We start from the raw sequence: 17821 nt of genomic DNA, 5'->3' as shown, positions 1-17821 counted from the left end.
TCCATTCAGCCAGTCTGTGTCTTTTGGTTGGAACATTTAGTCCAGTTACATTTAAGGTAGTTATCGATATGTATGTTCCTATTACCATTTTCTTAATTGTTTTGGGTTTGTTATTGTAGGTCTTTTCCTTCTCTTGTGTTTCCTGCCTAGAGAAGTTCCTTTAGCATTTGTTGTAAAGCTGGTTTGATGGTGCTGAATTCTCTCAGCTTTTGCTTGTCTGTAAAGGTTTTAATTTCTCCATCAAATCTGAATGAGATCCTTGCTGGGTAGAGTAATCTTGGTTGTAGGTTTTTCCCTTTCATCACTTTAAATATGTCCTGCCACTCCCTTCTGGCTTGCAGAGTTTCTGCTGAAAGATCAGCTGTTAACCTTTTGGGGATGTCCTTGTATGTTATTTGTTGCTTTTCCCTTGCTGCTTTTAATATTTTTTCTTTGTATTTAATTTTTGATAGTTTGATTAATATGTGTCTTGGCGTGTTTCTCCTTGGATTTATCCTGTGTGGGACTTTGTGCTTCCTGGAGTTGATTGACTATTTCCTTTCCCATATTAGGGAAGTTTTCAGCTATAATCTCTTCAAATATTTTCTCAGTCCCTTTCTTTTTGTCTTCTTCTTCTGGGACCCCTATAATTCGAATGTTGGTGTGTTTAATGTTGTCCCAGAGGTCTCTGAGACTGTCCTCAATTCTTTTCATTCTTTTTTCTTTATTCTGCTCTGCAGTAGTTATTTCCACTATTTTATCTTCCAGGTTAGTTATCTGTTCTTCTGCCTCAGTTATTCTGCTATTGGTTCCTTTTAGAGAATTTTGAATTTCATTTATTGTGTGTTCATCATTGTTTGTTTGCTCTTTAGTTCTTCTAGATCCTTGTTAAATGTTTCTTGTATTTTCTCCATTCTATTTCCAAGAATTTGGATCATCTTTACCGTCATTACTCTGAATTCTTTTTCAGGTAGACTGCTTGTTTCCTCTTTATTTGTTTGGTCTGGTGGGTTTTTACCTTGCTCCTTCATCTGCTGTGTGTTTCTTTGTCTTCTCATTTTGCTTAACTTACTGTGTTTGGGGTCTCCTTTTTGTAGGCTGCAGGTTCATAGTTCCCTTTGTTTTTGGCGTCTGCCCCCAGTGACTAAGGTTGGTTCAGTGGGTTGTGTAGGCTTCCTGGTGAAGGGGACTGGTGCCTGTGTTCTGGTGGATGAGGCTGGATCTTGTCTTTCTGGTGGGCAGGACCATGTCCGGTGGTGTGTTTTGGGGTGTCTGTGACCTTATTATGATTTTAGGCAGCCTCTCTGCTAATGGGTGGTGTTGTGTTCCTGTCTTGCTAGTTGTTTGGCATAGGGTGTCCAGCATTGTAGCTTGCTGGTTGTTGAGTGGAGCTGGGTCTTAGCATTGAGATGGAGATCTCTGGGAGAGCTTCTGCTGTTTGATATTACATGGAGCCGGGAGGTCTCTGGTCGACCAGTGTCCTCAACTCGGCTCTCCCACCTCAGAGGCACAGGCCTGACACCCGGCCAGAGCGTGAAGACCCTGTCAGCAACATGGCTCAGCAGAAAAGGGAGAAAAAAAGAAAGAAAGACAGAAAAATAAAATAAAGTTATTAAAATAGAAAATAAAAAATTATTACAAATAGAAAAATTAAAAAGTAATTTAAAAAAAAGAAAGAAGAGAGCAATGAAACCAAAAAACAAATCCACCAATGATAACAAGTGCTAAAAACTATACAAAAAAAAAAAAATGGACAGACAGAACCCTAAGACAGATGGTAAAAGCAAAAGTATACAGACAAAATCACACAAAGAAGCATACACATACACACTCACAAAAAGCGAAAAAGGAAAAAAATATATCTATTTCTATATTAAAAAAAAAAAAGGAAGAGAGCAACCAAATCAATAAACAAATTTACCAGTAATAATAAACTCTAATTACTAAACTAAGATAAACATAAAACCAGAAACAAATTAGATGCAGAAAGCAAACCCCAAGTCTACAGTTGCTCCCGAAGTCCACTTCCTTAATTTGGGATGATTCGTTGTCTATTCAGGTATTCCACAGATGCAGGTACATCAAGCTGATTGTGGAGATTTAATCCGCTGCTCCCGAGGCTGCTGGGAGAGATTTCCTTTCTCTTCTATGTTCGCATAGCTCCTGGGGTTCAGCTTTGGATTTGGCCCCGCCTCTGTGTGTAGGTCGCCTGAGGGCGTCTGTTCTTCGCTCAGACAGGATGGGGTTAAAGGAGCAGCTGATTAGGGGGCTTTTGCTCACTCACGCCGGGGGGATGGAGGGGTACGGAATGAGGGGCGAGCTTGTGGCGGCAGAGGCCGGCGTGACGTTGCAGCAGCCTGAGGTGTGCCACGTGTTCTCCCGGGGGAGTTGTCCCTGGATCACGCTCTCCTCCGTGGCTCCCAAGCTTCCCCCCCAGCACCCCCGTCTCCGCCCACAAAGGGGCTTCCTAGTGTGTGGAAGCTTTTCCTCCTTCACAGCTCCCTCCCTGAGGTGCAGGTCCCGTCCCTATTCTTTTGTTTCTGTTTTTTCTTTTTTCTTTTGCCCTACCCAGGTACGTGGGGAGTTTCTTGCCTTTTGGGAGGTCTGAGGTCTTCTGCCAGCGTTCAGTAGGTGTTCTGTAGCAGTTGTTCCACATGTGGATGTATTTCTGATGTATTTGTGGGGAGGAAGGTGATCTCCGCGTCTTACTCCTCCGCCATCTTGAAGGTCTCCCTCAGAATTTCTTGATCTGTTTCCTGCTGAGAAACAGGAAAAGAAACTTTGATTGAATTAGGTCACAAGTTTTTAACTGAGAGAAAGAAGTGATTGTAAAATTTTTTTTTTGAATTTTTGATGCTTGTCTCTGCTTTTATATTTTTATTCTCTTTGGCACACTTTATGTACAATTTTATTAGAACTTTTCAAGTTGAAACAACCTGCTCTGTCATTGAGGTGGGCCTGGGATAACTCCTAAACCGTTTTCTAAACTGTCTCTAATTCTTTCATCATATGTTTACTTGAATGGTGACCAAAATAGTGTACTTGGCCATTTTACTAAGGGAATAAATAATTCAAGGCATTTTTTGGCATCTTATTTTCTCAGATTGAGGGGCCAAAAGAAGTTCAGCTTTTACATCTTGAGTCAAAACCTTTATTTCCCTTTGTTTTATATATACTTTTCTATGCAAAATTATTTTAGAAGATGCTTGAGTTTGCCCAGGGTTGATTGTTCCCTTAAACTAAAAGCTTAAGTGGGGGAAAACGTAACTAACATTGTTTAAAGCATTAAAATAAGGGAGAAAGTAAGTTTTGCTCCAAGTATACCTTTCTTTCCTTTTCTCACTTTGTTGGTTGGAATCTGAATTTTTAAGTCATTTTTTTCTGTTGCTTTCTTGAGAAAATAAATGCAGTATGATCTTGCATGATAGTTGCTGAAATTTTGACATTTTAGTAGTTACAGTTTCTTCCATTTTGGAAGTTGAATGACAGCCTGTAGGATTGTCTGTGAATCTCATGAATATAAATACTTTTTTGTTCTGCTTGGTGCATTAAAAATTACTATAATAAACTTATACGCAATTTTTATCCTTTAATTTTTTCCTTTGAATAGCCTCTTTTAAAACATTAACGTTTCCACAGTTTAACCACTGAATGGGCTGATTCTTGTTGGTTTTGTGAATGATTTCCATAATTCTCTCTTTGCTAAGGTAAGGGGGAAAATGTCTTTAGAAGTGCTGCTATGCTTTTCTGCGTGGTTATGTGTTGATTTTACTCATGTTGTGTCTTAAACTGGCAAACATATAATTTGTTAGAGAATGTATGTTGTGGGCTGAAAATGACACTATTAATATAAAATGTCAATTTTGAAATCATTTTATGGTGGAGTTTTCAGTGAAAAAGACTTAAGAATTGGGCTTCCCTGGTGGTGCAGTGGTTAAGAATCCGCCTGCCAATGCAGGGGACACGGGTTCGAGCCCTGGTCTGGGCAGATCCCACATGCCGCAGAGCAGCTAAGCCCGTGCACCACAACTAGTGAGCCTGCGCTCTAGAACCCGCGAGCCACAACTACTGAAGCCCGCGCGTCTAGAGCCCATGCTCCGCAACAAGAGAAGCCACTGCAGTGAGAAGCCCGCTCACTGCAACGAGAGCAGCCCCCACTCGCCACAATTAGAGAAAGCCCATGCCCAGCAATAAAGACCCAACACAGCCAAAAATAAATAAATAAAATAAATAAATTTATATTAAAAAAAGGCTTAAGAATTTTCAGTGTTTATTTTATGAACCTCATAATTATATCTACTTTGATTTTTCAGCAAATCAGTGTTTAGAAATCTGTGTGTGATTCTCCCCTCAACAACTTTCTGCCCATCTGCTTTTCATTAAAAGATTTGAACTATGAGTTTATCATCTTTCATTATTGAGATTCACTTATGAGATCGGTGTGCTTAAAAGTAAAATAAGGGACTTCCCTGGTGGTGCAGTGGTTAAGAATCCACCTGCCAATGCAGGGGACATGGGTTCGAGCCCTGGTCCAGGAAGATCCCACATGCTGCGGAACAACTAAGCCCGTGCGCCACAACTACTGAGCCCATGCGCCACAACTGCTGAAGCCCACGCGCCTAGAGCCTGTACTTTGCAACAAGAGAAGCCACTGCAATGAGAAGCCCGCGCACCACAATGAAGAGTAGCCCCCGCTTGCCGCAACTAAAAGAAAGCCCGCACGCAGCAACGAAGACCCAACGCAGCCAAAAATAAATAAATAAATAAATAAATAAATTTTTAAAAAAGTAAAATAAAACCAGTCTAAATTACTGAAAGCTGTGAATTAGGCAATATGTAATTAAAAAATTTAGCTTTCTTACCAAACTATAGTTTATGATTTCATAGCAGTTACAAAAAAGTCATCTATCACCTTGCCACGTTTCTCATTAGACTTAATTTCTTCTGTTTTCTTCTAGTTCTTTATCATTCACATAATTTTTAAATGATTTAAATCGTAACAGATGTAATTTTTATAATAATACACCTATGAGAACTTCTGTTAGGTATATATAGAAATTCCAGTTAGTTAGTGGTAATGTTCTAGATTGATATTATGTGGATTTGCCTTAATAAAAAAGTAGCTAAATATTATTCATATTGGAAGAGTATTAAACTAGAAGTTTGACATATTTATTCTTCTCTTGTGACCTGGGACAAGTTACTTAGCTTCTCCATTTCTGTCACTTGTAGATTGAGGATACTCTTATTTCGTTAGTCAACTTCTCAGGGTTTTTAAAAGAAATCAAATGAAATATTCAAGGTGAGAGAACATTGAATAGTATATAGGCCTCTACAGATTACAAGTTGTAGCTAATCAGCAAATTTATTTGCATATCAACAATTAATATGCTGAAGTCTTTGAACATATTTCTTCTGTAGAAGGTTAAACAGTTCTTTTCCTTAGTCTCCTCCCATGTTGAAATACTTCCTTTAAAATATAACATAAAAGTTAGTTTCAGCTCAATTTAGCCAAACAACCCCAAATTCTATGTTAGTGGAGTTCAAATTACTGAAAATCTGCTAAATGTTTACAATACTTAGTTGCAGTTTTGAGTTTTTTAAAATAGATTATTTTTCTCTGTAGTGTAAAAATTTTTTTTTAAATCTGATTTTATGTGGAAACTTAAATTGCTTCTACATTTAAGAATATGATAATAAGATTTTTTTTTTTTTTTTAGGTTGCTCTACAACCATTTGGTAAGCTTCTTCTCTAAGATTATGTATTATTCAACCTCTTTTTTCTTTCTTTAATCCCTGAGGGCCAACACCATGGCCTGGCAGTTTCCATTGGTACCTCTTATGTTACTTAAAAATTTGAAGTGTGGACACATGAAGAAGAATGAGACAGATGGGTTGACAGAAAAGAAAAGAGAAAGTTGAAAAAGAAAAAAAATGTTGGATGGTGGAAACTGCCTAAAGGACCACAAATAATTCCTTCTGGGGCTGTATGTTGGCTCCGTGGTATAGGTCATGGGTCATCAATTAAGTTATCAGCCTAAGTATGCTGCTTCTGTGAACTCCCATGGTATTTTGCTTGCCAACTGTAGCCTGTCTGACTTGTTACACCAGCTGACTAAAATACTGTAAATAACTCTTACATATATTTTTATGTGTGACAGTTATCAGGAATAGGTGTTAAGTTCATTAGATGACCCATTTTATAGATTTATTTTGGTTGTGGACACTTGTATTCTTGAACTACAGGCTTCATATGAAATTAGCGTTTTTCCCCTACCAGCAAATGTTCTTTCTTGTTTATTTGTCAGTTTTGGAAAACCACTTGCCATCTGACAGTGGTACTCTGTTGATGAATGAAGGAATGCGTGCTGTAACAGTGAGCTCTGGTGTTTTTATTTTCATACACGAACTAATGGCAGGGTCTCCCTGAGGTTGTGGTGGAGAGCAGATCTAACCATCAAGGCCAGGGTTGTTTTTCTTCTCTTCTGTCACCTCGTGAATCATGGCTCATGACATCTGGACACATTTTCTGCATAAATGGGTGATATAGTTGATCATCTCTTTTTATAATGAAAAATATTATCCACAGTTTTTTACTTCGTATTTGCTAATCTTTTTCTTTTTCTATCACAGTTGAACATTTCTGTATCCTCTTCACTATACCATTCTTCAAGTTAAGGCCAGAGTTGTTTGTCATGTCAGGGGATTGTAACACAGAGTTTAAATCCAAAGAAGTTGTAAACTCTCTGTACAGTGGTTTCTTGATATGCCCCACCATCCATGTTAGTTGATACAAAAATTGTCTGCCTGGTACAGTGAAAGAATTTAGGTGGTGTTGAATAGAATTTGTTTTAAATTTACAGTGGCATGGTAATTTGCCAGTTAGATGTCACATCCTTTATGAATTCCTCTCTATAGGCAATTTTAAAGGGAAAAAAAATCTGTATTTGTCATGAAGGTTCTTATGCTTGCATACTGTCAACACATGCTTATCTGAATATAAAAATCATTGGATTTGGTGTCAAAACATCTGGGTTTGTAATTTTGCAGATTTAGTAATATGTATGGGTTAAGCCACAGTTATGCATTTTGGTTTATGCATTTTGGTGGGAATGGTAATTGGTTAAATCTTTCTGGAATGTAATTTGCAGTATTCATCAGAACAGAAGTGTCACTGACCTAGCAATTCCACGTCTAGAGTTTATGTTAAGGAGATGATTGGACAAGTTCAGAGATGTATGTGTAAAGACATTGGTAGCAATGTTTATAACAGAAAATTGCTAACAATCTAAGTGTCCAGATGAATGAACAAACAAATAAAAATGGTGCATCTGCACACTGGAACAATATATAGTCATTAATAATGATTATGTGTTTATAGATATGGAAAAATCCACAACATATTAAGTGGTTAAAGCCAGTTATAAAATCATTCATGTAGCATAATCTCATTGAAGCAAAATTGTGTTATAGATATTAATTTTAAAAATGTGTATATTTATATAATTCTTCTGTATAAGTTTTTATAGCTTTATTTTTATGTTTCTTTTTTTTTAACTTGTTATTTTGAAATAATTATAGATTCACAGGACGTTGCGCGCACACACACACACACACACACACACACAAAGTAGTACAGGGGAGGTTCCTTGCATCCTTCCCTGTTTTCCCCAATGGTAACATCTTGCGTAACTCTAATTCAGTACCAAAACCAGGAAATTGACATTGGTATAAGCCACAAAAGTTATTGAGATTTCAGCAGTTAGTTATACATGCGCTCATTTGTGTGCACATGTATAGCTCTGTACAGTTTTATCACATGTGTAACCACCACCACAATCAAGATGCATAACTGTTTCATCCCAGCAAGGCTCCCTTGTGCTTTCCCTTCATAGCCACACCCATTCTTTCTACCTTCCCCATCTCTAAACCCTGGCAACCAGTAATCAGTTTTCCATCTCTATAATTTTTTTATTTCAAGAAGGTTGTTTAAGTGGAATCATACAGTATGTAACATTTTGAGATTGGCTCCTTCATTCAGCATAGTGTCTTTGAGATCCATTCAGGTTGTTCTGTGTATCATAGTTCGTTCCTTTTTTTTTGCTGAGTAGTATTCTGTGTTGTGTGTATACTATAGTTTGTTTCTGTTTAAACACTGACTTATTGAAGGACATTTGGATTGTTTCCAGTTTTTGGCTGTTATGAATAAAGCTGCTATGAACATTTGTGTACAGGTTTTTGTGTGAATATAAGTTTTTATTTCTTTGAGATAAATGCTCAAGAGTTCAATGACTGGGTTATATGGTAAATGTTTAGTCCTATACAAAACTGCCAAAACTGTTTTCCAGAGTGGCTGTATCACTTTACATTCTCACCAGTCATGTATGTGGTAACCAGTTTCTCTGCATCCTTGCCAGCATTTGATGTTGTCACTCTTTTTTATTTTAACAGTTCTGATTGGTGTGTAGTGTTTCCTCCTGGTGGTTTTAGTATGGTTCATTTTTACAATAATAAATAAAAATTATTTTCTTTTTTAAAAAAGAAAAATTACTTGGATTTAAGTTTCTTTTCTGCCAGTTATTAAATGTTACTTAATACTGAGAAGTTTTGCTAGGTGAATAAGGAATATTGATTTCCTTTGTAATCCACTAGTGTTATACTTCTACTGTAGTAACATATTAATGGAAATAAAATCAAAGCAGATCACCTACAGTTGTTTGACACAGCTGTTTTGATACTATTTCAAAATGTAAAACTACTTCAAAAATTACTAAATTATGCCTTATACTTCCCCTCTGCCCCATGGGGGGAAGAAAGGTGAAGACTGGCAAATTACCTACAAGATGTATTAAGGAATAAATATATGCAAAGTTTGACAGTTTAACACTTGTGGATTTGTTTCACCTTGTTGTTGAGGGGTTAGGGAGCTCACATTCATTGAGCAGAGTGCTGAGCACTTTCCACACGTTGCTAGTTGCTACATAGTCCTTACAACTATCCTATCAGATGGTGGCATCCTTATATCCATTTACATATGAGGAAACTGAGCCGCTCAAATTAAGTATCTTGCCTAGTCATACCAATAGGAATGAGGAAGCTGGAATTTAAATATGTGGCTTTGGAATCTTTCCACTATATGGGAGCATATGTTGTCTTCAGTAACGGGAATGGTTGGAAATCCATGTGGGCAGTACGCAGGAATGAGTTTGTTAATTGATGGTAATGGTTAAATCGAGAGGGTAGTACACTTGGAGTATAAGAATTGAAAGTGACCAGTCTGTGAATCTAGTGGGAACAGAATCATCTATATTATTTCTGTTACTGTTTCTTACTAGTGTTCCAATTTGGTATATTATTTTAGTGGAATTAAACTAGAATTTTTTTTTTTTTTTTTTTGACCACGCCATGCACCATGTGGCATCTTAGTTCCCTGACCAGGGATCACACCTGTGCTCCCTGAATTGGGAGGGCAGAGTCCTAACCACTGGACTGCCAGGGAAGTCCCTAAACTAGAATTTTTAAAGATTATGTACTTGACTGTGTTCTGCTTTAGTAATAGTAGTTTATCCAAGTTTGCTGGCCCAACAGTTGGCAGCAGTGGTTAATTATAGTGGTGGTTGTATCTGGTTAGGCTTTATTATATGTACTACTAGAGGCATTATTATCGTTGTTGCTGTTCACATTGTCTTTTTTTTTTTTGCTAAAAATGTGAAGATGATTGAAGACATTTAACCATTGTACACCTGGGGCATCTCGCTGCTCTGTGAAGAGTTCTGTTAGTGTGTCTATATATATATTATAATATTCCAGCTGGGTTGTTGTCTTTTTAAAAATATTTATTTATTCTTTTGGTTGCATCGGGCCATAGTTGCGGCAGGCGGGCTCCTTAGTTGCAGCACGTGGGCTCCTTTGTTGCAGCAGGCTGGCTCCTTAGTTGTGGCTCCAGGGCTCCTTAGTTGCAGCATGCATGTGGGATCTAGTTCCCTAACCAGGGATCAGACCCGGGCCCTCTGCATTGGGAGCGTGGAGTCTTATCCATTGCATCCATTGCATCACCAGGGAAGTCCAGTTAGTGTATGTTTTTGATTTTTTTTTTTAAATTTATTTTTGGCTGCATTGGGTCTTCGTTGCTGTGCACAGACTTTCTCTAGTTCGGTGAGTGGGGGCTACTCTTCGTTGCAGTGCACAGGCTTCTCATTGCAGTGGCTTCTCTTGTTGCAGAGCACAGGCTCTAGGTGCGTGGGCTTCAGTAGTTGCAGCAGTCGGGCTCAGTAGTTGTGGCGCACGGGCTTAGTTGGTCCGTGGCATGTGGGATCTTCCCGGACCAGAGATCGAACCCGTGTCCTCTGCATTGGCAGGTGGATTCTTATCCACTGTGCCACCAGGGAAGTCCAGTTAGTGTATATTTTTGATTCTGTGCTTATTGGCTTCCTATTTTATGTAGGATAAAATCCAAATTCCTTTAGATGGCATTAAGGTTCTTCTCTCTTTTGCTCTATTTTACCTTGCAAGTCTTCTCTGCTACCTACACGTCCCAGTTACTTAACCTTGTCATGATGTATGTTGGTGCACTCAGCAGAGGTGGCAGAGATGACATTGATTATTTGAGACATAACTTAGAAGTGATCCAGCTGTATTATTGGTATTCATTGGGGAATTTTGTTGTGGAAACTGTCACTGGAGCATGTGGAGAGTGAGAGGTTGACGTTGATGTTCTCTCCTGAGGGAGAGTCTCTTCATGAAATCTAAGTAAGGAAGGGAATAGACTTAGGATATAGCCCAGAAATGGCCATGTAATGTATAAGAACTTCCCTATAGTTGTGAAAATCTTGATAACCACTTCCTTGCTGAATTATCTTCAGGGAAGCCCAATGAAGGTTCTTAAAACTGGAAAAATCCCTTAGACCAGTTTCAAATTTTCCAGTGTGTGTGTGAGAGCTTCTTGGGCATGGCTCTCCAGTCCCATAGGTCTCATTGTCCATCGGGGTGTCACCCGCAAAACTGAGATTCCTGTTCTGTGAATCCATCTGTTTATGTTGTTGCTGGCATGATAGCAGCTCTGCAAAGGAGGAGCCTGGTCTGCTGTCACATAGAAGGATTGCTTCAGACAGAGCCACACCGGGCCATTGGATCAATATGATTGTTTATCTAGAGTTTAGTTCCTTTAGCAGATGTTTGATTAAGAGATGACTAGTTTTAAGTATTTATCCCTAATCTCTCCTTAATGACATTTTCCATATTGACCTGGCTGTGGAGTTTATGTATACAGGAAGTTTGAAGATCTCTGTGTGATATTAATTTATTTAATCTGTATTGGTATGAATATTTGCTGCCTTTTTGCCCCCCTTTTGTATGCCTCCAGTGCCCCAAATCTGCTTTCAGAAACAGCATTCGGTTTCTAATTGTAATTGTCTTGGAAACATTGGCATATTTTGCATTTCAATTTTACTTTTATTTACTGCAAATGATGATTTGGTAGTTGCCTGCTACCAGAACATCTGAGTCCATTTGTTTAACTAAATAGTACTGTGCATAGATGCCTATAAACACGCGGCAGCAGTTACCAACCACCCCGGTTGCTTACCACCTCATTTCAGCTCTACATCAAGGAAATGGGAAAGATTATTCTTAAAATGTTCCGAAAAGTTTAGGAAATTGGAGGATGGAGGGATGGGAGGAAAGGAATTCTATTATAACAATCAGTGTGTTGCTTTTGGCAGGGGTGTGCCTGGCTGATTTCCTTTGTAGAAATAACACTGCAACAAACTGCGACAAACAGAGCTTTATGAATCCTTCATTTAATAGGTAATTGCCATGTGTTCTTCTTCTGACTGAGCCACTGTACCAGGCATGGTGGGGGAAGGCACGGATGAATGAGACATTTTCTCTGTTCTCACGGAGGTTATAATCTGGATACTCAAGATGCTTCTGATCTGCAGTGGTGATTGCTGAGGAAGTGTGGTAGCTGTGGTGCTGTTTCAGATCATGGCCATGTGTAGGGGACGCAGACTTGAGGGGCCTAATTACAGGACGGTAGGTGCTGGCTGGCTCACCACAAGCCGGAGCTTTCCAGCCGAGGTGGGATAGTTCCCAGCTTTTCCTGTCTCTTCATCCTTGAGTGACAAAGAAACCAGCCTGCTTCAAAAAGTTATATTATTTTACATTTAGAAACAAATAAGTGTCTTTAAAAATATTTTAATAAAAATTTAAACTGTGGGGCAGATGTTGCCTTGAAATCTGGAGAGTGTGAAGTGTTTCTTGAGGGATGGGGAAGGAGTTTTGTTCTCTGGTAATAAAGTGTCTGACAAAGGCTTTCATTGATTCAGTGCATTTTTATTAAGTGCCTGGTTTGTACCAGGCTGAGAATGCTGTGATGAGCAAGGAGCACACAATCCAGGGGGGCCACAGACATAACTTGGCAGTCTTGCTACCGGGTGCTCAGTTTCATGATCGGGTGCTGTTGGGACAGAACGCAGGCTTCTTACCTGGTCTCTGGTGATCAGAGGTGGTTTCCTGGAGGAAATGGTGTCCAAACCAACCTCACTAATACATGTTGGGATTAATTCTTTTTTCAGGCTAATACTGTATTCAAAATAAATCAGAACCTTGTTTTTGTTTTTGTTTTGGGAACACTCAATACCTTTCTGTTGAGAACGAGTTGAGAAACTGAACTCCATACTCCAGCCATCTGGTATATTTTTCCAGGCTTGTAGTTGATCATTCTCCAGTGTTGATTAACCTCTGCTTCCCAGAACCTTCCAGGCTCTCTGTGACTGCCATGCCTTTGTGTACGCATTCCTTGTGTCTGGAAAGCCGTCCCTTTTTGTCTGCCCAACTGCCTTCTCTTCCTCCTTCAGGACAGACAATCACTTCCTCCAGGATGCCTTCCTTGAGTGCTAATAGAGTAGGTTGGGACAGGGCCGGGCTTGATCTGCGTACTTCCTCTGCACCAAATAGTCTGTCTGATTCTTCATTCCTCTGTGTAGCCTGGAGGCAGAGGCAGCGTCTTTCACAGAGCCCAGCATGTCCTGGGAACCCAGGCAGTGTTTGTTGAACAAGCAAATTCTGAAGCTTTTGAAGGTTATAGCCACATGTATATAATTGAAGCTCTTGGTTCCAGCTGGTTTTAAGAGAGTGTTATTGACTCAAGAAAGTAGAAGCACCAGTGAAACAGACTTCATGCATGTGGTCTAGTTATTAGCCTCATAAAACTCTTTACAGTCTTTTGCATTTTATATGTCTTTACTTTTATTTTTTGCCCGAGTAACCCATAAACTGAGTAATTCATAGTTTTCACTTCTTGCCAACTACTAATGTATATTATTAAATCTGACCACAGTGATTTATTAATTAGAAGTCTTTTGGTTATTAACAAAAATCAATTTGATTTAGCATATGTCAGAAAGAGGGGCTTATGTGATGAAGAGAAAGGGCTGTCTCATAGAATCCCAGATGAGAAACACAGCTAGGCTTCAGGAAGAACTGGTCGCAAGAATTACAAGGCCAGCAGGAATCCTGAGTGTCCTTTTTGTTTATCTCTGCTGCTCAGTGGATAGAGGATGGCTTCCTGTAACCCTCAGCATGGCAGGCCAGTTCCAGCCATACGGAGAACCTGTCTTTCCATCTCAATTCCAAATTCCCCAAGACTCTGGCATAGCTTTTGTTAGATGCCTATCTCTGATCCATCAGCTATGTCCAGGGAGTGGGGGTCAGGCTGAACAAGCCTGTCTGCCTCTGCTCGCCCCTGAGGAGTAGGTGGGAAGGTAGAAGAAAGGGAGGGGGAGGACAGTAGACAAATCATATGAGGTCGGCAGACTCTCCAAAAATATCTAATACAGGGATAAAGACCAGGGACATGCAAACAGTTGACTGTAGAATCATTTCTAGGTACTTTTGGCTAAAAATTTTTCAATCTTAGGAGAAACTTAAAGATTACTTTGGAAAGATATTTATCTTTTTGAATATGAATATAATTTGAGATTCTTAAGGTAATGGCATATTCACTGAAGTAATTAGTTTTAGCTTTGTGTATATGTACAATACTTCTTATACATGATACTGTCTTCAATTGCTGGGAGACAAGTTCTAGAGTAGCTCTAATAGAAATAAAAGGTTAGATTGGAATGTATTTGAAGTTTTCTAGTAGCCGTGTTAAAAATGTAAAATAAAACAGGTGAAATTAATTTTAGCAGTATGTTTTATTTAGCTCAGTATATCCCAAATATTATAATTTCATGAACATAAAGATTAATAATGAAGTATTTTCTATTTTTAAAAAAACCTTTGAAATCTGGTATGTATTTTGTATTACAGTTCATCTCAGTTGGGACTGGCCGCTTTTCAAGTGGTCAGCCACTACATGTAGCTAGTGGTTACCATATTGGACAGCATAGTTCTAGAAATAGCTAAAGTAATCCATTTTCTTTCATAGTTTCTCTAAAATTTTCTTGTCAAAAGCATTGGTGCTTATGGATTGTTTTCTTTTAAAAGTATGCTTCAGCAGCAACAGCAGAGAACCCTGGGAGGTAGGGGTTTTTAAACTAGCCCTTGAAAGAGTTGCCCATTCGGAGGATTTGCTATGTGCCATGTGTGTTGGCAGAAAAGAACAAAATTTTTAAACCAGTCACCAGGCTGTAAAGCTGGTTCTTGTTCTTCCTAGACTGCTGATTCCTGGAATGTTACTTAAACTCCTCGGAAGCCTCAGTTTGCTTATCTATTAAAATAGGGTTTATAATTGTCCTGCTCATTAGAAGAGGTTCTCATGTGCTAATAAATTTGAAAGTGCTTTGAAAAACTTTTAAAGGTTTACACAAATGTAAAGCATTATTTTAATTTATTAACTGGGAAAAAAACACTGCATTTTGGAATCAATAGTAGCTCATTTATTGAGGTTTTACTTTGTGCCAGGCACTGTTCTAAGTGCCTTATACATGTTACATAATTTAATAACAACACCTTTTGAAACAGGTACTGTGTTTATCATCTCTGTTTTATGTATGAGAAAACTAAAAGAAGGTTAAACGATCCCTAGGTTATATAGCTAGTAACTAGTTGAATTGGAATTGGAATGCACTTTTTTTTCCTAAATTGTGGCAAAATGCACACAACATAAAATTTATCATTTTAGCCATTTCTAAGTGTTTACTTCTGTAGTATTAAGTAAATACATTCACATTGTTCTTTTTTTTCTTTTAATAAATTTATTTATTTATTTATTTTTGGCTGTGTTGGGTCTTCGCTGCTGCACGTGGGCTTTCTCTAGTTGCAGCGAGTGGGGGCCACTCTTCATTGCGGTGCGCGGGCTTCTCATTGCGGTGGCTTCTCTTGTTGCGGATCACGGACTCTAGGCGTGCGGGCTTCAGTAGTTGTGGGGCACAGGCTTAGTTGTTCCATGGCATGTGGGATCTTCCCGGACCAGGGCTCGAACCCGTGTCCCCTGCATTGGCAGGCGGATTCTTAACCACTGTGCCACCAGGGAAGTCCTACATTCACATTGCTGTTTTAACTGTCTCCATCGTCCATCTCCAGAACTTTTTCATCTTCCCCAACTGAAACTCCATACTCATCACATACTAACTTGCTGTCCCTCCCCATCCCCCCACCTCCCTATTCCCAACCACACCAATAGCAACCACCATTCTACTTTGTCTCTATGGATTTGACTACTCTAAGAACCTTATATACGTGGACTCATACAGTATTTGTGTTTTTGCGACTGGCTTATTTCACTTAGCATAATGTCTTCAAGGTTCATCCACGTTGTAACATGTGTCAGAACTTTTCCTTTTTAAGGCTGAATAATATTCCATTGTATGTATGTACCACATTTTGTGCCATCATTCATCCATTGATGGACACTGGTTGCTTCCGCCTTTTGGTTATTGTGAGTAATGCTGCCGTGAATGTGGGTGTACAAGTATCAGTCCTTTTGGGTATATGTATACCCAGAAGTGGAATTGCTGGATCATATGATAATTCTATTTTTGATATTTTGAAAAGTTGCCGTACTGTTTTTCACAGCACTTGCTCTGCTTTACACACCCATGTAAATGCACGAGGGTCCCAGTTTCTCTACATCCCCTCCAACACTTTTTTTCCTTTTCCCTTCCCTCCCCTCCTCTCCCCTCCCCTCCCCTTCTTTTTTTTTTAATAATACCATCCTAATGGTGTGAAGTAGTATTCACTGTGGTTTTGATTCGCGTTTCCCTAATGACTAGTGATGTTGAACATCTTTTCATATACCTGTTGGCCGTTTTTATGTCTTTGGAGAAATGTCTATCTGAATCCTTTGCAGATTTTTAAACTGGGTTGTTTGGGTTTTTTTGTTGTTGTTGAGTCAGAGTTTTTAAAAAATATATCCTGGCTATTAGTGCCTTATGAGGTATGTGATTTGCAAACATTTTCTCCCATTCTGTTGGGTTGACTTTTCACCCTTTTGGTAGTATCCCTTGATGTGCAAAAGTTTTAAATTTTGATTAAGTCCAATTTATTTATGTTTTCTTTTGATGCCTGTGTTTTTGGTGTCATATGTAAGAAATTACTGCTGGATCCGCTGTCCTGTAGCTTCCCCAGTTTTTTTTTTTTTTTAAATCATGACTTCTTTTTTTTGTTGTTTGTTTATTTATCTTTGGCTGTGTTGGGTCTTCGTCTCTGTGCGAGGGCCTTCTCTAGCTGTGGCAAGCGGGGGCCACTCTTCATCGCGGTGCGCGGGCCTCTCTTGTTGCGGAGCACAGGCTCCAGACACGCAGGCCCAGCAGTTGTGGCTCACGGGCCCAGTTGCTCCGCGGCACGTGGGATCCTCCCAGACCAGGGCCCGAACCCGTGTCCCCCGCACTGGCAGGCAGATTCTCAACCACTGCGCCACCAGGGAAGCCCACTTCCCCAGTTTTTAAATCTAAGAGTTGTATGTCTTTCTTTCCTGTCTGTTTGTCAATTTGCATTGGCTTCTGTTTTTCTGTATATTTATAAATTATTGAAGCTTATGTCTGTGTTTGCTCTCTTTTCTTGCCTTGTTTCTTTTTTTTTGTTGTTGAACTATTTGAAAGTATTATAGAAAAATCATGGCATTTTTCTAAATAACTATAATCCTGTGATCAGTACTTCCTTGGAAATGGGCACATGAGGCCCCTGCCTTGTGCTCTGTGTTTGAGAATACCTTCCTCGAATTTTTCTAAGTCCCTCCAGCCCCACCTCTCCTCCCCGCCTCAATACCTAAAGGGCAAGGCGCCCCAAGTGCTTTTTTTAGGAGTCTCATGTTGAGAATTATAGTAAATTTTCTAATTACATTGAGAATAGAAGCTTTATTTTGCTGATATTATTGTTTACCACTGTACACCTTGTTTTCCTTCTAAATTGTCTTTCTTGTCTTTATTTTTATGTATTCCTTTAACTGGTTAGTATGTACATAGTTAATGTTATAGTTATTAATTACCTTTCTTCTCATTTTCCAGTACCGAGTTGAAGCTCTTGGAGGAGGCAACCATTTCAGTCTGCAGGTCTTTAGGTAAGGAGGAAAAATGAATGTGTTTGTGTGTGTGTGTGTGTGTGTGTGTGTGTGTAATGTGTATATATATATGTGTGTGGAGACAGTTATTTCAAAATTTCTGTTACAGATTTTGCTGGTGCAATGTGAATTGAATTAATGAAGTGATATATTTTTGTTGATGATTATAATTATAGTTGTACTAATAATTATATTCTTGGTGCTCGTTGATGCCTCTAGAGGTTCTCATTCAGTTAACAGCAATGAGACACATGCTTGGTTTATTTGCAGTAGTGGTAACGGACTCCACCAAGCCATAGAGCTTATTCTTTTTACAAATTTTGAAATACTGAGAAAAAC

General features: G+C 39.0%; 1 protein-coding gene across 3 annotated transcripts in view; it reads left to right on the top strand.

Annotated features, from left to right (window-relative positions):
- Window positions 1–17821, top strand: part of DYM (dymeclin) — a 385877-nt gene that overhangs the window by 37532 nt on the left and 330524 nt on the right. For all 3 annotated transcript variants that reach the window (XM_068563053.1, XM_068563051.1, XM_068563052.1), the window contains exon 3: window positions 17430–17482. In XM_068563053.1, coding sequence (XP_068419154.1) covers window positions 17430–17482 — 53 coding nt within the window. The remainder of the gene's footprint in view (window positions 1–17429; window positions 17483–17821) is intronic.

The sequence above is a fragment of the Eschrichtius robustus genome, chromosome 14 (assembly GCF_028021215.1).
Source record: "Eschrichtius robustus isolate mEscRob2 chromosome 14, mEscRob2.pri, whole genome shotgun sequence".
NCBI classification, from domain to species: domain Eukaryota; kingdom Metazoa; phylum Chordata; class Mammalia; order Artiodactyla; family Eschrichtiidae; genus Eschrichtius; species Eschrichtius robustus.
This window is presented reverse-complemented; position numbering and strand designations above follow the sequence as displayed.